Source organism: Chelonoidis abingdonii, chromosome 4, assembly GCF_003597395.2.
Source record: "Chelonoidis abingdonii isolate Lonesome George chromosome 4, CheloAbing_2.0, whole genome shotgun sequence".
Classification (NCBI taxonomy): Eukaryota; Metazoa; Chordata; order Testudines; family Testudinidae; genus Chelonoidis; species Chelonoidis abingdonii.
The window spans coordinates 95,654,307-95,674,985 of NC_133772.1; the positions used below are offsets into that span (position 1 = coordinate 95,654,307).

The 20,679-nt window shown below is 39.6% G+C and overlaps 1 protein-coding gene across 3 annotated transcripts in view; it reads left to right on the top strand.

The window, feature by feature from the left end:
* Window positions 1–20,679, top strand: part of LOC116829382 (formin-like) — a 254,480-nt gene that overhangs the window by 154,913 nt on the left and 78,888 nt on the right. For all 3 annotated transcript variants that reach the window (XM_075065486.1, XM_075065487.1, XM_075065488.1), the window contains 3 exons: window positions 1,251–1,397; window positions 5,540–5,599; window positions 6,179–6,299. In XM_075065486.1, coding sequence (XP_074921587.1) covers window positions 1,251–1,397; window positions 5,540–5,599; window positions 6,179–6,299 — 328 coding nt within the window. The remainder of the gene's footprint in view (window positions 1–1,250; window positions 1,398–5,539; window positions 5,600–6,178; window positions 6,300–20,679) is intronic.

Consider the following 20,679-nt stretch of genomic DNA (forward strand, 5'->3'; position numbering starts at 1 on the left):
AAATCATCCCAGCCAGGGCTTTGTGAAGCCGGGCCCTAAAAACCTCTAAGGATGGAGATTCCACCAACTCTCTTGGTAACCCATTCTAGTGCTTCACCACCCTCCTAGTGAAATAGTTTTTCCTAATATCCAACCTAGACCTCCCCCACTGCAACTTGAGACCATTACTTCTTGTTCTGTCATCTGCTACCATTGAGAACAGCTTAGCTCCATCCTCTTTGGAACCCTCCCACCCCTTTCAGGTAGTTGAAGGCTGCTATCAAATGCCCCCACACTCTTCTCGTCTACAGACTAAATAAGCCTAGTTCCCTCAGCCTCTCCTCATAAATCATGTGCCCCTTCCCCCTAATTGTTTTTGTTGCCCTCCAATTTGTCCACATCTGGCCTCTCTCCAATTTGTCCAGAACTGACACAGTGGCCTAATGGGTAGTGTTGTGAATGGCAATACTTGGTTCTGCTCTCTTATGTTACTCTGAAATTGGCATTGTGGTCTTCTGTGTTTATACCTCAGTGATTCCATGTCAGATTTTACTTAGATTGTAAGCTCAAGGGGTAGGGTCTGTCTTTTTGTTCTGTGTGTATGGCACCTACCTCACTGGGGTCCTGTTCCAGAACTAGAGCTCTTACGCACTTTTGTAATACAAATAATAATAAATAATAATACTTCTCAATTTGCAAATGAATGAATTGTTTTTAAACTGCCAACTCTGCATCCTGGGCTCTGAGAGTAAGGCTAACTTTTGTCTGGTGATTTTGTGAGAGAATGAAAGAAAGCTGCTGCAGGCCAAATTAATGCACACAGTTAAAGCTGTGCAAGTCCACGGTCTTCTGGTTGTTCCCCTTGCAGCACCTGTTCAATCCCCATTGAAAGCTGCCTGGTTTTGTAGAGGGATGGTGGAGGGAATCATTTGGATTGCAGAATCTTTACTACTGAGAATACCAAGGGAGGAAAAAAAGAATCCGGCTTGACTCCTACAGTGTCGAGAGCCTAAAATCACAAAACATCCCTTTACATTACTTTGATGTGGAATCAGTGAGTGACAAACATGGAACCATATAATGCCATTTTCATGACTACTGCATTTCAAGTATTAGTTTTAGAAAATGGTTTTGTGGTAAATATTGGTATAAGTCTTTAGGGAAATCTATAATTTTTGTCCATCTCATCACTGTAACATTCATGGGCAACAGTGAAAGTATTGTTAACTTCTTGTACCACCTGATGTTACAAATTAGTATTATTCTTTCAGGATTTGCTGGACATGAGAAGTGTGAAGGAAATTTTAGGCTTGATTTTGGCTTTTGGAAATTATATGAATGGGGGGAACAGGACACGAGGTCAAGCAGATGGATTTGGTTTGGAAATTCTTCCCAAACTAAAGGATGTCAAGAGCAGAGTAAGTACTTGTTTTTACTTTAAACGGCATTTGTCAAGTGATCTTTTTCATGTTCCATCATCTGTAAAAGGTTGATCTCTCTCTTGCCTCTTACTATGATCTGTTTTAAACAGGAGCACGCTTTGTAGATGTTACTTTCGGAATGTTTCTCCCTTCATTGTTCTTTTGCCCAGATCATTTGCATCACAAAGAATTTTCCTCCTCACTGACTACTGGCCTCTGTCTCTTTCTCCCCAATTTGTCCCCTGCCTCACACATGCACACACAGACATCTCCTGTCTCACCTAGATTCTGCCACTGGAAAAATTATCTTGGTGTCAAAGCCTTTTTGTGTATTTTTTCAGTCAAAATTCAGTCAGTGCAGAGTTAAAGACATGTAAGAGAGCACAGAGGGCAGAAGGTTTCTCGAGTGACTGTCCCTACCCTCATTCCTGATATTAGTCGCACATCTTTACAAAAGCCACTAGCATGTGAGGAAATACATTGAGGGCCAAGTTTAGGAACAGTGGCTAGAAACTGGAAAACGGAAGGATCAGATTTGAGTTTATGGGTTTGGATTCTTGGTGGAAGAGTCTGCCCATGTCTGCAAAGTGTTGCCCATCTTCATTTTTAAATTGGCAAGTATCACATTGTCTTCAAATAACAGTTGTAACACAAGAATTCTGAACTGCTACACTGAGTGAAGAAGAAAAATCAGCCTAGATGGCAAATTCTCTTCTGAAAAACTGCAAACCCAAAAGGTCTCTGGATAATTACTTAAGGCTTTAGACAGGACACTTAAAAATTAGCCACTTTAGGGGCTCATGTTGCCCTACCTCCATCTCAGCAGGGATGATGTTTGATCAGATCAGCAGTGGAAGGACAAACCTTGTGGTCCTGGGGGGATGGGAGTGCAGGCTTGGCTGCTCTGTGCCCCTCTCATCTTGAATGCACGTGGTGATCACGCCTGGCAAGGAGAGGAGGTGGGAATTTTATAACTCTCCCTATTGCAATTGGCTTTAATAAAAAAAAAGTTTGGGGACCCCTGGCTTAGGATGACTAAATGTCCCATTTTGGCCCTATACATCCCACCTTTTTTGGGATGATGATCGTTTGGTGACTGGTGATCATTTGGCAAGAGCAAATGGGACGAATGCCCAGCTTTGCCGAAAAGAAGCTTGGGGGGTGAGTGGCAGGACTCGCGTGGAAGGGGGAGTGGTGGGGCTCAGGACAGCCCTGCATGGGACAGGAGAGGGGCTTTGGTGAGTGGCTCAGGCCACTCATGGGGGAGGGCCAATGGGCGGAGAGAGGAGAGGGGCTTGGGGGAGTTCAGCGCCACGTGGGAGAGGAGTAGGGGAAAGGGGCTGAGAACAGCTCCATGCTGGGGATGGGAGGGGGAAAGGGACTCAGAGGAGGGGAAGGGAGGGAGTGAGGGAGAGTGGTTCACTCCAGCCTGCTCAGGTGGGCCCCTCACTCCAGTGCTGTGCCGGGCGGTGGGCGGGGGGTTCCTGGGTCAAATGCTGTGGTGGGCAGGAGGGGGCCTCAGTCTAGTGCTGCGCTGGGCGGGGGCGGGGGGGGGGGCTTTTATCTGGCCAGCTCAGTGTGGGGCTTGGGCAAGCAGCACTCAGCCAGCTCTGCCTGGGGGCAGTGAGAATTGCTCACCCCCTCCACACAGGCTTCTCTAACATGGAGGCAGGGCCTCAGGGGGAAGAGGAGGAGTGGGGAGGGGGAAAGAGGAGGAGCGAGGATCATGGCTAGAGTTCCAGTGCTCCTGCAGGGCCCCCCAATTGGTCAGGGCCTCTGGGCACCGGCACCGTTGGACCATACAACAATCCACCACTGTGTGGGAGAGGGACAGAATTCATTATAGTGATAAGCTGAAAATATCCAACCGTGAATATTGATTATGTGGCATGGAGGCCTGGAAAGATAATAAAGTTGTGGTCCCACACTTTAAAATCTGTCTCTGTGTCTGTGACCCAGTCTTCTGATAGGTGTGTGTAACCTAGCAGGTTACAATCCAGACTAATGAGTGGCTGTGTCACCCTTACACTAACCTGGGGAGCCCTTTACAATGCTTTACTGTTGTAACCTCCAGTCTGGACTGCTTACAAACAGCCCCCTGCAGGCAAGTCACTCCCAGGTATGTCTGTGTGTGCTGCAGCCAGCCAGCCAGCCAGCCACACCTTGGCTCTTACCAGCCTTGGTTATACTGCAGCGTGACCCCAACACACTCCCAGTCTTAGATCTGCCCCCAGAAATGTATGTCCGTTGAAAGCCCAACCCTCTTCTGGACAATACAAGTTTATATGAAGTCTGTTATTGCTTCAGAAGAAATAATATGCGCATAGCTTACCACTCCAAATAGAGCTCCCCAGACACTTCAGTTTAAACACACTGGATTAGATAAAACAATAAAACAAGTTTATTAACTACAAAGACAGATTTTAAGTGAGTACAAGTAATAAGGCATAAAAGTCAGAAATGGTTACAAGAAAAATAAAGATAAAATGCAATTGGTGCCTAACTTAACAAACTATGTTAAATTCAAAGCAAAGTTTTCTCACCACATGCTCTCAGCAGTCTTTCTGACCAAACTTCTTAGGTCAGAATCCCTTCTCCAGTCCAGTGTATGTTTCCTTGGTTGCTTCTAGCATATGAATGCGATAGGTAGGGAGAAAGAGAGGGATGTCATGGGGTGTTTGTCCCTCCTTTTTTTAGTGTCAGTCCTCCTCTTGAAAAAACATTTCCATCTGAGATTCAGGAGAAAAAGAGTCTATAGGAAAGAATGTTCCCTGCTGCTTTTCCTCACATGTTGGAGCTTCTTTTATTTCTCTTGTAGCTTGGTTACTCTGTTTACTGGTTAGATGCAAATTAAGCAGAGAGCACATTGCTTTGTTTGAGACAGACCTGTTTGCCAACCTCAGTTTGGAACATGTGGTAATAACACCGTACAGTGGAGTCTCACCACTTAACATACAATGTTGCCACACACATTTTATCAGGTCAATAATAACCAGCACATTATGAGTTTTCAAATGATATCTCACAAAGCATACTTTGTACAAAGACTATTACAGTAATGTGTAAGGTGTGGACCCGGGTATATTCTGTCACAGTGTGGTGTAAGAGTGTATATAGAATAAAGTAGAACTAATGTTTTACTTCACAAGGGCTATATATATATATGTGTGTGTATATATATATTGTTTTGCCTGTATGAATAGTGACTTTCTTAGTTACGAATTTTGCTGCTCTGTATTATTAATAAAATGTAATGTGCCGCAGACTCAAATATACACCAGATAGCTCTTGCAGGAAGTCATGCATTGTGCATATCTGAACCTTTACCCTGATAGCTATCAATACACTTTATACAAATGAAAAAAAGACATCAAAGACATTCCACGTATAGTACACTACATTGTCTTTCTTTTGTGCTGTTTAATAATTTCCTGTAATTTATGATTCCATACCTGAGCACTGTTTATCCATTTCCACAGCTGAAATTGGGTAAATTGATTCAGTAACATACGAAAATAAAACATTGCCATGCGCAACGATACAGGCAATGCAGGACTGAGAAAGTAGTGGCTTTGTAGAGTGAAAATCTTTTAACATGGTAGAAGTATATATTCATGAAACAACATACACTATGTATTAAACGCACTGAGCATGTGTATACTCTATGGTTTTATATTTGGTATAAAAGGTATGGAATGCTTATACACTTCATGGCCTGTGTTATACAGGAGGTGGTGCTAAATAAACTAAAGGTCCCATTTAGCTTCAAAACCTGTGAATTTTAAAATGTGTGAATTTATTGAAATTTTTCGGGCAATTACAATGTTTGTTAATCTAATTACTTGAATTATTAGAGAATTGTAACACTTGGCAGTTTTTGCCACTGCAGGATCCCAATAACTCCAATTGGTAGAAGTTATTGGTGTCCTGTGGTGAGAAAATCAGGTCCCTGATTACTATACTATACTATACTGCGACTAATACATTGTGGATCCTACTCAAAAGGCCACATAAATAAATAAATAATGTGGGATTATATTCCTTTTAAACTGATTTAAAACTACTTTCATCTTATGTCTTTTGACATTGTTTTCACTCCCAACTTAACCTTTTAATTAATATATTTAATTTCTTCCTAGGATAACGGTATTAATCTTGTGGATTATGTTGTCATATATTACCTACGACACTTCGACAAGGTAAATGATTCATTTGCTGAATTAACTACTGTATCAGTATATTACTTAGAGAAATTGTGTTGACAAAGAGACAAAGATTAGAGAGAGACTTGAATTTATTACTAATTTTTCTTGTCTGGATAAAATAGTTCCAACAGGGAAAATAAAATTTATAATACTGAATAGACTAAATATCGTCTACTTTCAATGGTTTTCAGAAATTATGGTGCGTGGGTAAGGGAGTGGGGAAATTCCCCATTCTGCAGTAGCTGACAACTCTTACCAACAAATGTTTTCAAGACCAGTTCATGGAAAATATTTTTGGACAAAGCCCAGAATGTAGCGGAGTTAGTGCCTCAAAAATCTTGTCTGTTTAAACTGGGGACAGGAAATTAACTGGGGGACTAGACAGTAAGTATTTCTGTTATTATAGTAGTGAAATTTGAGAAGACTCAGGGCTTGTCTACCTTAGGGTTTTTTCTCCACTGGAAAAAAGCTCTCGTGCAAGTAATTTTTTACACTCGGGTAGGGCATCTATGCCAAGAGTATTTTTTTTTTCCGGGCACAGTTGCATGAATTTGTTTGTTTGTTTGTTTTAAGGATGCAGGAACAGACAAGAGTATTTTTCCTCTACCAGAACCACAAGATTTCTTCCAAGCTTCCCAAGTTAAGTTTGAAGACCTAATAAAAGACTTAAGAAAACTGAAGAGAGATCTAGAAGGTAACTGGGAACTTTTACATTGTTATGCTAACAACTGAGTGCCATTTAAAAAGTGAACTTTGAGTTTTGTTTATTATTCTTTAGGTTTATAGTGTTGTTCTATGTATTTACACCCTGGGACAAATTACAAACATAAAATAAAAATAAGTGTACATCATGACTTTTTTAAAATGAAAGCAAAACCAGCAAAAAAAGTAATTTTCTATAATCTCTTTTAAATTCAAAGGGCCCCAAAAGAAATCTCTTGGAAATTTGCTTTAATTATGTAGGAATTTTCCTCTGGCTTCTCCAGGATTCTTTGTTTAACTGTAGATCCCTCTTAGTCCAATAACATAAATACTTGCCACAGTCTTTGTAAAACAAGTTAACAGCTACAAGAAAGAATTTGAATACTATTAATGTAAAAATAAAGCACTGCTTGCCAAGACACAGCAAAGGGAAAGGGAGAGCTTCAGCTCAAAATATTTTTTACCCTTGGGCATGAAATAAACATTTAAAAATGTTTATTATAAAAAAGTTCTCAGAAAGGCAAGTCTTCTATCAATCAAAGCACTGAGTTAGAAATAAAATAGAAATCGGTTGCTCTCTAAGTATCCTAGACAGTTTCATTTTTATCTCATGCTTTGTAAGACTTTCTTAAACACAGCAAATGATGACTGAATATTTTTTGCTTCTCACTTTTGTTAGGGAAAAGTAATACTAAGGCTGTTTTGTATAAAAATGGGATTTCAAGAAAAGAATTCTACATAAAAGAATATGCAGAATATTCTGCTTAAATTTAAATAATACATTAACTTCTTTTGGGGGGGTGTTTCCAAACAAAACATTAATTTTTGCATCAGAATGGAGCAAGATGACTGTATTCTATTGTTCAGTATAAGGCAATAAAAACCATTACAAAATAATTTATTCTTCCAGTTAGAAATGGCTGAATTAGGTTATAGCCACCTTAAGGAGGGTTTCAAAGGTCAACAGTGGTAGGAAGGTATCAGTTGTTGTTTATTCAACCCAGGCATAGGCGAGTGCTCTATCTCCTCTCATCTCTTGGCCCTGTAAAACCCTTGGCCTGCCCTCTCTTGTGCTAGTTTGTGCAGAAACATGATCTGTGTTTGATGTTCTTCTACACCAGCATGTAGTTCTGTTGCCGTGCATTTCACCGTTACAGGCTGCGCTGTAAGGCTTTGACATTTACATGATTTTAGTGCTAAATTGCAAAGAAAATAGAGAGAGAAAAAGGAGGGCTAGTGAAAAACATGATAGTTCAGGCTTCCCTATTTTTATTAGATTTATATTTTTGTTGTGCTCTTTTGTTTTTGTGCTTCAAAGATGTATATTTTGTCAGACTATTATAAAGAAAGATAGAAGCTTTTATATGACCCCAGATGATGGGAGAAAGGGAAGAAGAAGAAGAAGATGATGATGATGCTTTTATAGTAAAATAATATAAATATAGTGCTGAGTTTGCCTTTATTATATTACTGTATAAAAACATATATGAAACTTGACAAAGTCAAATAATGGATGAAAGTAATGACTTTATGACACACAGCAAATGTTTTCAAACAAAAAACATTCTTGTAATCTTTTGATGTCCCAATGTGTTTAACACTTGAAAGGCACCCAGAATTTTTTGGAGGAATGCTAATACATTTCTCTAATGAATTTCTCTTACATTTAAGCAAAAAAATAGTTGTACTAGGAACATTGTGCATAATAGTAGTAATAGGAGCAATGTGTATAAATATGCCTTTTTTTAAACATTCCCTTTCAAATTTCTCTTGTTAGATAACACTGTAGTTTAGTTCACATCAGATGTTTTAATTGAAGAGGATATAATTTTAACACATACAACAAACATTTGATGAGTCTCTGTAGTTTATTGTAGCTGTTAAAAAGTTGTGGCTGCTGCCAGATTACCAGTGAAAGTCTAAAACTGAAACAGATGTGATTAGCAGAAACCAAGTCCAGAGAAGCGTCAGGCCCAGCCATCCAGACAGGCGCGGCCCTTCAGATGTAAATAATTTGAACAATATTAACTGCAGTTGCCTGTATTATAGGGTACATTAGATTTATTTTATGGTTTGGTTGGCAAAGGTAGCTTGCGTGTCCAGTCAAAGCAAACCTCCATGGAAGTGTGATGAGACAAGGGCAATAAACAGGGGGGTTTCTCATGTGCTACTAGGGGAAAAACTACTGCTCTGTGCAGCGTTAGTGTTATTTTTCACAAACTTGTTTTCTCAGACAATACGATAGCACAAAAATGAAGACAAAAAGCCACAGTAAATTTAAATACCACCCAGTGTATCTGAAATAACACGTTCAAGGTAAATGCTTGTTTCTTTAATGAAGGTAGATTGTTACTATTACACAAATTATTTGCTGACTACTTTTTCAAGGCATTCATTTATCTGTATATCATAGATGTTAAAATAGGAAGGATTGAGTTGTCATACCAGAGAGGGATGTCTTAGTGGTCTAAGCCTTGGGTTTGAAATACCTAGACTCTATGGAACCAAGAGTTCAAATCCAGACAGGGGCCATGCAGCCTTTCATCCTTTTGAGGCAAACAGATTGAGTTCCATGCAATTTAATGGACAGATATCTTTAAAGGGACAGTTTCAACTAAAAATTGGCTCAAAAATATTTTAAAAAACCAAACAAACAAGCTTTCGCGAAACAAATAGAAATCTTTCAATTACTTTTTTTACAAACTTTGAGTCAAAACAATTTCTAATACACTTTGCAGAGCCCTGAGAACTTTAAAGTTAAAAAGATTATACACAGAAATTAAATAGATTTAACTGAATATCATTTTTCAGGCTGAGAGAAATACAGAAAGTACACAGTATAACTAGTGAAATATAAATAAGAGGTGAAATCCTGTCTCCCATTGACTTCTGTGTTGCCAGGATTTCAACTAAGGTTTTTATAGTTCTTTCATTCTCAGTAATTTGAAGTATTTCTAGTAACATAAGCAAATATATTAATTTTATAAGATGGGATTTTTAAGTTAACACTGTTCTCTTAAAAACAAAGTTTCCCTTTGCTCTGCATGGGTTTTAAAAACTGTATTACTCCTTTTGCTTGGTCTGTGGCAAAAATTTCCTTCTCTATTCCCTTCACCCCCCAAAATATTCCTTTCTTATCATTTTGCAGTATGCTGTTTGGTTACTGCTCCCAAAAAGGTAGTTTCATTTCAGTGGTTATGTATGAATGTATAAAACCCTTAATTCTTTTGAGTTGAACGCTGATGTACCTGATCCATTTTTCTATATCAGGCATTATTTTACATGTTCCCTCTCATTCATCTCCTGTTTAGGATAAACAATCCCAATATTTTCAATTTCTATTTATATGAGAGGTTTTCTGTGCCCTTGGTGTCTTTTGTTGCCCCTTCTTGTTCTGCAATATTATTTTTGAAATGACGTGACCAGTACTGCACACAGTACCATTGATTTACATAAAGGTATTATACAATTTTTTGTGTTATTCACCATCCCTTTCCTAGCACTTTGCTTTTTTATGACTGCAGATAAACACTGGTGTGTGTGTATGGGGGATTGTCTTGTTGAGTTGTCTACTGTGGGAGAAGAGATGAGCCAACACTGAGCACCTTTGACATCCCACTCTTATTGTACGTGGGTAGGATTCACAAAAGTGCCTGTGTGAGTCAGAAGCATATGTCCCATTGAAAGGCCACAGGATTTGTGCTCCTGCGACTGTCAGTTGCTTTTGTAAATTCCACCTTTTCTTATGTGCCTATGTAGTTAGATATGAAGATGCTGGCCACCATTTCTATGCTAGCAAATTATGGCTGCAACTGAAATAGTTTAAATGTTTACATTACAAGCTCAGTCAAGTACATATATGACTAAGTGGCAATACATTTCCCCTCAAAGCAGATGCAAAGTTAGAGGATTGGTGAAGCCTGGGCTCCAAATTTATTTATGTATCTGTTTATTTTGTGCAAAAGTGTGCTCTGGGTAAGTAGTAGTATCTATATGTTAATCACTCAGTCATATGATATATGTATGATTCACCTGTGGTAGTCTGTCCCTTACCCACTAATCCCTCTCCACCATGACTTATTCTACATGTCAGCCCCTTCTCCTAATAAATATGTTGTTTAATATTTATTATATTCACTATGGTAGTACCTAGGGACTGACTAAAAGCAGAGCTCCATTATGTTAGACACTTAGCAAGTAGAAAAAAGCTGTGACAGGGGAGTAAGCCCTTAAGAGTAGCAGTGCTTACTGGTCAGCCCACCCCCAGTCACATGGCATGGGACTTCAAAATTTTGGAAGTTTTTGTTTGTTTATTTATTCAAAGGCCTAGGCAATAAGAGGTATTGGTGAAGAGGAAACAGTCCTGGGAATAAGTAGTGCTTGCAAGAAAGGCAGTCATTGTTTCTTTAAGGCCCTTGAAAGGCAGGTGGGGCAAGTCTTCCCTCTCACCCAAGCAGTTGGAAATGAGCTGGGAAAAGAAGACTAGCATATATACTGCCTTCTCTAAGAACATAAGAATGGCCATATTGGGTCAGACCAAAGGTCCATCTAGCCCAGTATCCTGTCTACTGACAGTGGCCAATGCCAGGTGCCCCAGAAAGAGTGAACCTAACAGGTAATGATCAAGTGATCTCTCTGTTGCCATCCATCTCCACCCTCAGACAAACAGAGTCTAGGGACACCATTCCTTATTACCCATCTGGCTAATAGGCCATAATGGACTTAAACCTCCATGAAAATTTATCTAGTTCCCTTTAAAACTTGTTTAGTCCTAGCCTTCACCAACCTCGCTTCAGGCCAAGGAGTTCCACAAGTTGATGATCGCTGTGTGAAGAAGACCACTTTTATTTGTTTAAACCTAGTGCCCATTAAATTCATTTGGTGGTTCCCCTATTTCTTATGGAACAAGTAAATAACTTTTCTTATTCACTTTCTCCATTACCACTCATGATTTTTATACATCTATCATATTCCCCCCTTTAGTCTCCTCTTTTTCCAAGCTGAAAAAGTTCTAGCCTCTTTTAATCTCTCCTCATATGGGACCCATTCCAAAACCCCTAATCATTTTAGTTGCCCTTTCTGAACCTATTCTAATGCCAGTATATCTTTTTTTGAGATGAGGAGTCCACAGGCTGTATGCAGTAGTAAAGATGTGGCGCGTACCATGGATTTATATAAGGGCCAATAAGTTATTCTCTGTCTGATTCTCTATCCCTTTTTTAATATTCCTAACATCCTGTTTGCTTTTTTGACTGGCTGCGCACCCTGCATGGATGTCTTCAGAGAACTATCCACCGATGACTCCCAGATCTTTGTTCCTGATTAGTTATAGCTAAATAACCCTCTATCATGGTTTTGTAATGTATAGTTGGGGTATTTTTTCCCAATGTGCCCATTACTTACATTTATCCACAATTAAATTTCATTTGCCATTTTGTTGCTCATTCACTTGGTTTTTCACATGAGATCTTTGAAGTTCTTTTACAGTTCTGCTTTGGTCTTAACTATCTTGAGCAGTTTAGTATCATCTGCAAACTTTGCCACCTCACTTTTTACCCCTTTCTCCAGATTATTTATAAATAAATTGAATAGGATTGGTCCTAGGACTGACCCTTGGGGAAACACCACTAGTTACCCCTCTCCATTCTCTCTCATAGCAAGGCAGATGTCATCAGGAGACACTGCCTCCAAACTGGAGGACTAATTGAGAAAGGGTGTTCAGCTGAAAGTAAAGCTGGCTAAAGCCCTGCAGCTAGCCTAAACTACTACCCTAGCTCCATTGATGAGGGCTGAGCAGGAAACTCCTGTCTGAAGTGGGAGTTACTGTCTGTTCTAATGCTGGAGGCAGAGGAACTGCCTGAAATACAACCCCAGCCCCAGAAAGAGGTCTGGGGGCAGGATCCTGTCTGGAGGAGGGCACTACTGTGACTGGCTTAAGGCAAGAGACAGAGGGATTGCTCACAATACTGCCTAGCTGCTGCAGAGAAGGGCTGGAAGTGGCTTCAAGGACACTACTTAATATCTGAATAAGAAGAATCTGTCAGAAGCCACAAATCCAAGGTGGGGCTAGCAGAGCTGCAGATGTGGAGGAGCCGCTGACAAGCAGGGGGAAGGTAGGAGCATTCCAGGGAAATAGTGGAGGTATTGAAGGAAGAGTCCTTAAACAGGGTCCCTGGACTGAGACCCAGAGGAGAGGGTGGACCTGTGGGTTCCCCCAACTCTCCCTCAGAACAAGAGGGGAAGTACAGACATCAAGAGTAAAAAAGGCCAAGAACTGTGAGTTCCAAACAGAAGCTGAGGGACAGGCTTAGAGGCCATTAGATGTTGAGCTTTTTTATTTTGGGGCTTTTCTATTAATCCTAGAAAGGGAACAAATTGAGAAGTGTCCTGGCCAGAGGACTGGGCCATGGAAACAGCAGGTCATTGTGGACAGATAAAGGTACTGCTGGAGTGAAAGAACTGCTCTGACACTGCATCCTAACATTTGGATGCACTCCTGAGATGAGAGGCTCAACTACAAAGTCAAGACAGACAAAGGGTAGAGGAAAGAGATATGACATGCTGTAACATTTTGGGATTCAATTCAGACCAGCGGGAGGTTGTGTCACCACTTGTCCTGTAACTCTGAGTGCCTTAAAACGTTCTGTTCCTGTAGCTCCCTGTCTGGATGCTCGAAGCCAGCATACAAGGTGGGGGTGGGTGTAGAGCTGCCCTAGTTCAGAAACTCTGAATCCAGCAGCCTGCTTGTTACAACTCAGCCACACTGTGCTCTCCACCAGCCATGATTACTACTACCCAAGTGACCCCCAACACACCTCCTGTCCCAAAACTGACTGCCCTGAAATGTCCAGCCCTCTCCTGGACCATTGAGAGACGTAATAAAGTCTATTGCCCTTTTAAAGAGACAAAAGCATATCAGCTTGTTGCTTTGAATGGAGTTAATAATCACTTACAGTCAAACAGCTCTGAATTGATTTAGAATAAAAGTAAAACAAGTTTAGTTAATCAGAAAGAGAGAGATTTTAAGTGAGTTCAGGTGTAAGGGATAAAGTCAGAAATAGTTATAAACAAATAAAAATGGGGAAGAAACACTTTCTAGTGACTAAGACATAACAAAACTATAGTCTTGGTTCAAGGTAAGACTCTTACCACCTTCCAGCAAGATGGCTGACCACCACATTGGTCAAGATCTCCCCCAAAGTCTGAAGTTCTTGGTTCCTTTGTCTTCTTAGGTAAAAGTTAACGAGATTTTTTGCCACTGGCTTTTACAGTCAAGTGAACATTTGAAATGTATCCTTAAAGTTCAATGCCACTGCTGTGAGGAAAGGTGCCAGGAAGTCTGATAGAGATGTGTGTTTCTGTGATTCCATGAAAACACTCTAATAACATCATCCATGTCTGCCCTGCCTGTCTCCTCTATATAAACATTCTGAGGCTGCTCTTATGTCTCCTCCTGCTAGCTTCAGTTTCTTTGGTTCCCTGGGCTTGTTCCTACCTGGAATTTCCTTCTTCCCCAAGTCCACATAGGTCTTAATGTTCCCCCAGTTGAGAGCATATTAGCTCATATGCAGTTTTGGGTCTGGAGGGTGCTGAGGGAAAAATGGTGAAATTCCCCCCAAAAAACTGCCCTTGTGTTAGACCCAATATGGACACAGTTCACTTCTGGAAAAGGATTTTCTGTGCATTAAAATGTCGTGACTTTAAAGTCTGATAAATTGCAACCCTGCAGACTGAACGTGGATAATAGAACTCACTTCCACAAGTGATAAGTTGGTCCACTAACTTCACCATGTTCAGATCTGAAAGCAAAACTCATTTCCCTTAACCCCATTATATTTTGCAGTACAGGCAGGGAAGGGTGATCATGAGATGCATTGCTTTATTTCTTCTTAAATTTTGCAAGACCATGTGATACTATGTGTTTATTTTAGAAAACTCTTTCCAAAGCATATTTCGTGTTTGCAGAGTACTGTTTTCAGTGGTTCATAGGAGTATGACCATATTAAAACCAGTTTTCTCCAGAATATTCAAAGACATTTTCTCTCATGCTATACTTTAATTTTCTACCCCCATGTATTTTGGTGTTAGAGCTGTTCTTGCAGAAGGTTGCAATATTTTTTTGTTTGTTTTTTTAACAGGGGAAATGGACTTCTTTTGTCTCTTTACACTTGATACATAATAGCTGAACTGTTTGGCTCACATTTTCCAAAAATATTCACTTTTTGGATGGAGACTAAGACTGAAACATTTCAGTTTGAAAGATGACAGGTTCCAGAAGTTAGACATGTCTTGAAATATAGGTTAGAATGCAAATGCTTATTCAGCCTTAACTATTGCAGTCACTGCTTCTATAATTATTGCTGGGCAGAAACTGCAAAACATTTTCCACCGGTATTTGTTCAAATTTTAAAATAAAAGGATTTGGCTATGTTTGCACCATATTTGTGTTTTCCAGATATTGTAAGCAAACAGGTTTACTAATAGGAATGTCTACTGAAACAGCAAAGTTTTATGAGAGTATATCACATCAGTCACTATTCACAGAAAATTAACTTCAAATTAATCATTACAAATGTGCACACTTCAGGCTCAGTTACACTCATTCAGTGACAAAATAGAAACATATCACATTAAATCAGCCCAGTTATAAAATATTTTCAGCAAAATATTCACAAACTAAGAATTTTATTTTAATTTCAATTTTAAAATTTAATTAAATTTTAATTAATTAAATTAATTAAATTAATTAAAATTTAATTTAATTTAAAATTTTAAAATTTAATTTTTCAGAATGATTTGGTGAATAAATTCAAGAAATTGGCAACTGTTCATGAGCTATTCTCGAAACAGAAATATTCAGTATTAATTGTATATATATATATATATTTCTTTATTTTCTAAGATCTAATATACATGTATAGAGAACATTTTATGCATTAGATAAAATGCATTATGTCGAGTAGAGACTTTTTTATTGTGATTATGAGGCATAGTGAAAGACAAGCATTCAGGTATTTGACTAAAAAGAGTAATGAGTAAGAGCCAAAACAAAAGGAAATATTTGTCCAGAAGATTGGCCTTTGTCCTGTATTATCAATTGTATATAGAAATATAATTCTTTATGTCGTGCTTTTCTTACTCAAGATATCACAGAACATTTTACAGAGTAATTAGCTCCATTTTGGTACTTTAGTGACTGCCTAGGCAAATGCAATAGAGTATGTTCTTATCAAAATCTCATACTCAACCATGGACTGTTTTTTGGTTTTGTTTTTAAAGAAATGAACTCAGCCCACTGTGCATGGGTGTGTGTCAATAAACTATTAAAAGTAAAAGAAAATTAGCTAGCTGATATTAAACAAAATCTGAAGAGACTCAGCCCCATGGTAATCTCTAAAATAATTACCCCACCATTAATCCTTGGGCTAATGTTTGAGTACATATATGAGCATTACCTCATGGTACAAAGCTCATCAGCCTTGAGCTTTTTTTGATCAAATGGGGATGTGAATTTCACAGTTGAAGTCCCTCCAATGACAATGCCCTGCCACCAGAAATTCTAATTTAAAGAAGGGATGATGTGATTTTTTTTTTTTTTGAGTAGCTAAGGTCAAGACTCTGAAATTACTATCCACACCTTGAATTATACCTAGAAGAAGGTAAGGAGCCAGTGACTTTTATTGGGAATTGGTTAATTTAACAAAAGGAATATTGGCTAAGACTCTGCATTTTTTGGTTCTAACGTCTAACAATTTTGAATGCCGACTTTCTTTCTAAATACTCCTTAGTAGTTCTCTGAATAATTTACTTAATATGTGCCAATAAATGGTTGAGTGGAAGATGACTGTTATTTGTTAACAATGGATACAATTTTCAAAAGGACACAAGTGATTTAGGAGTCTAAATTCCATTTTTAAAAGTGATTTGGGCACTTAGAAGCCAGTGGGTACATCTATACCAGAACTGGAAGTGTAATTTCCAGCTCTCATAGATGTACACGTGCTAACTTTGATGGAATTAGCATACTAAAAATAGTAGCATAGCTGCAGCTGTGTAGGTGGTAGAATGGGCTAGCCACCCTGACTTAAGTCTTATCCAACGCCGTATGTACTTCATGGTTAGTCCATCCTGCCACCCATGCCCCTGTGGCTACATTGCTACTTTTAGTGTGCTAGCTCTAGCATGTATAGCTACCTCAGCTGAGAATCACACCTCAAGGTCTGGTGTAGATGGACTTCAACCTCCCTGGCCACACTATAGCAGACCTTAAGGTGGCCATCCTGCAGCAAAAAAACTTCAGGACCAGACTTCAAAGAGAAACTGCTGAGCTTCAGTTCATCTGCAAATTTGACACCATCAGCTCAGGATTGAACAAAGACTGTGAATGGCTTGCCAACTACAGAACCAGTTTCTCCTCCCTTGGTTTTCACACCTCAACTGCTAGAACAGGGCCTCATCCTCCCTGATTGAACTAACCTCGTTATCTCTAGCTTGCTTGCTAGCATATATATACCTGCCCCTGGAAATTTCCACTACCTGCGTCTGACGAAGTGGGTATTCACCCACGAAAGCTCACGCTCCAAAACATCTGTTAGTCTATAAGGTGCCACAGGATTCTCTGCTGCTTTTAAGTCTCATTGAAATTCAAGTGCCTAAGTCACTTTTGGAAGTGAGTCTTAGGACCCTAAGTCACTTAGACATTTATGAACATTTTATCCAGAATCAGTAAATATGCTATATTGTTCTTTTCCAGGCAGAGTCAGATCAAATAATTTCTTCTTATTAATTAAAATAGTTTACAATTAAAGTTTTGAGAAGCAGATACAGGATAGATTGTGAGAAACAAAAACACTTGTATGTATGTGGTGGTTATTCAGATGTTGTGAGTAGAACACCCTGATACACCTGTAGGTAAGATTTCCCTACTGTTTTCACTGTAAAGGGTCATTTTCAGATGCTTATTATTTTGCCAAACATTTACATTTTTAATCTGCAAGCCAATGTTGGAGGAAAGTTAGAGCAGGAAAGATTTTGTTTTCAAGAGTAAAAAGTGTCAGTATTTTCTGATTTTAAAAAAAAGAAGCTTGTGACCTTTATGGGAATAGTTTTCAAGCGTCAGCAGGAGGTGACAGAAACTAGGTCATAGATGTGCCTTTCAGCAGTCCAGTTAAAAACAGTTGTAACTTGAATGCTTGCTTTTCCCCCATAAAACTTGGTCCAATAAAAGATATTACTTCACCCACCTCTTCTCTCTAATATCCTGGGACCAGCCTTGCTACAACAACACTGCAAACAACATTTTTTTATTTGGCAGGTACAAGATAGGGGTTTAAAAATAAACTTTGTGCATGCACACTGTGTTTTGCTGTACAATAAAACTATAAGTCTGCTAGCGTTCCAGTGGTGCTATGCATGTGTGCAAACATACAATGACTGGAAATTTTCATTAATGGATGATCTCTCTGTATTCCATTAGATTTCCGCATGTCTGCAGAAGATAGTTGAATGAATTTTCACTTTAATACATAGGAGACTCAACATCTTTAGAGTTTGGATAGAGTGAAGTGAATAAGGCATGGGTAAGCAGTAAGTGAGGCTGTGTATTGTATTGTGGGCTAAGCATGGCTAGAAGCTGAAGCTAGACAAATATAGACTAGAAATAAGGTTCAGACTTTTAAAGGTGATGGTAATTAATCATTAGAATAACTTACCACTGGATGTGGTTGATGTTTTATGACTTGAAGTCTTTTAAAATCAGGAATGTATGTCTTTCTAAAAGATCTGTGTTTTAGCTCAACCAGAAGTTATGGGTTTGATGGAAGAATTACTGGTATTATGCAGGAGGCCAGAGATCCCACACTACAGAAATAAATTGAAGATCAACTTTTTTCACATATGCTGTCACAATCCACAAACACACCTTATTCAGATTTTTTCTGAGACCTCCTGTACCTGATTCATTATACATGGTTGTTATATGTGGTGTAAGTTAGGCAGACAATACAATTCAGTTCCATAATACTAATTTCCTGTACTGCTCCAGCACATCAGACAAGACTGAGGTTCTGATCATTTATTGGGTTCTGCTAGCACAGAGCCCTGCACCTGTGTAAAGTCCTAATGAAGTTAATAGTTTATACTTACTGGGACCTGACTGGAAAAATGATGGGGTTTAGCTTTGCCTAGTTATTAAATTCATTTATATGAACTATTCTTTCCCTTGCGGTATGTTTGTCATGGTGTTTACTAAATCTAAACTACAGTTTTAGAGTGAATACAGTAACCAGAGTCTTAGATGTGTTGCTGTGGTGTGAAAAATATTTAATTTTACTAGCAACCTTTTTTTTTGTTTGATTTTTGCTTGGTAAACAATCTCATCATGAGGGATTTAAGGTAGTAAATACAACAATTATAGATGCAAGATGTTGATTTGCTTTATCTGTCTCTTAAAGCAAAACAAGATATTCTTTTATTTTTAGTTTATTTTGATTTAATAAATGTCTGACTTAATCTCTAAACACATCATTACGTACAAGAGAATCACAAGCCATTATAAAATCTAAAATACTTCCCATCAGTTAAAAGCAACAAAGAGTTCTGTGGCATGTTTAAGACTAACAGATGTATTGGAGCATAAGCTTTTGTGGGTGAATACCCACTTCGTCATGCATCTGACGGAGTGGGTATTCACCCATGAAAGCTTATGCTCCAATACATCTGTTAGTCTTAAACGTGCCACAGGACTCTTTGTGGCATTTTACAGATCCAGACTGACACGGCTATCCCTCTGATACTTGTTCCCATCATTTGTAAATCTAAAAAACAAACCAAAATAGAATATATAATAAACCAGGGCTTTGTCAAGCTGGGCCTTAAAAACCTCTAAGGAAGGAGATTCCACCACCTCTCTAGGTAACCTCTTCCAGTGCTTCACCACCCTCCCAGTGAAATAGTTTTTCGTACTATCCAACCTAGACCACTGCTCCTTGTTCTGTCATCTGCCTATCTAGCTCCATCTTTTTTGGAACCCCGCTTCAGGTGTTGAAGGCTGCTACAAATCCCCCCTCACTCTTCTGCAGACTAATTAAGCCCAGTTCAGTCAGCCTCTGCTCATACATCAAGTGCCCCAGCCCCCTAATTATTTTCTTTGCCCTCTGCTGGACTCTCTCCAATTTGTCCGCAAACTTTCTGTAATGGGAGGCCCAAAACTGGACACAATACTCCAGATGTGGCCTCCCCAGTGTTGAATAGAGGGGCATAATTTCCTTCAATCTACTGGCAGTGCTCCTACTAATACAGCCCAATATGCTGTTAGCCTTCTTGGCAACAAGGGCACACTGTTGCCTCATATCCAGCTTCTCATCCACTGTAATCCCCAGGTCCTTTCCTGCAGAATTGCTGTTTAGGCAGCCGGTCCCCAGCCTGTAGCAGTGCATGGGATTCTTCTGTCCGAACTGCAGGACTCTGCACTTGTCCTTATTGAACCTCATCAGATTTATTTTGGCCCAATCCTCCAATTTGTCTGGATCACTCTGGACCCTATCCCTACCCTCTAGTGTACCTACCTCTCCCCCCAGCTTAGTGTCTTCCACGAACTTGCTGAGGGTGCAATCCATCCCATCATCTAGATCATTAATGAAGATGTTGCAGAAAACCAGCCGCAGGACCGACTCCTGGGACACTCCGTTTGATACCAGCTGCCAACTAGACATCGAGCCATTGATCGCTACCCGTTGAGCCCAATGATCTAGCCAGCTTTCTATCCATCTTATAGTCCAGTCATCCAATCCATACTTCTTTAAGTTGCTGGCAAGAATACTGTGGGAGACCATATCAAAAGCTTCGCTAAAGTCAAGGTATATCACATTCACCACTTTCCCCATATTCACAGAACCAGTTATCTCATCATAGAAGACAATCAGGTTGGTCAGGCATGACTTGGCCTTGGTGAATCCATGTTGACTGTTCCTGGTCACCTTCCTCTCCTCCAAGTATTTCAAAATGGATTCCTTGAGGACATGCTCCATGATTTTTCCAGGGACTGAGGTGAGGCTGAGCGGACTGTAGTTCCCCGGATTCACCTTCTTCACAAGGTCACAACTTTAGCAATCTGAGGACCCCCATTTTGATTTAAAATTTTTTGCAGACCCCTAAGCCCCCTGCTCATCCCCAAGCCTCACCTCGACTCCACCCCTTCCCCCAAAGCTCCACCCCACTGCATCTCTTTATGACTCCTCCCCCAAGTGCACCCCATCCCCGCTCCTCTCCCTACCTCCCAGCGCCTTTTGCACACCACTGAACAGCTGTTCCCCAGCTGGTCAGCGGTGCCTACAAACACCCTGGAGGTCTGTGGACCCCAGTTTGAGAAACAC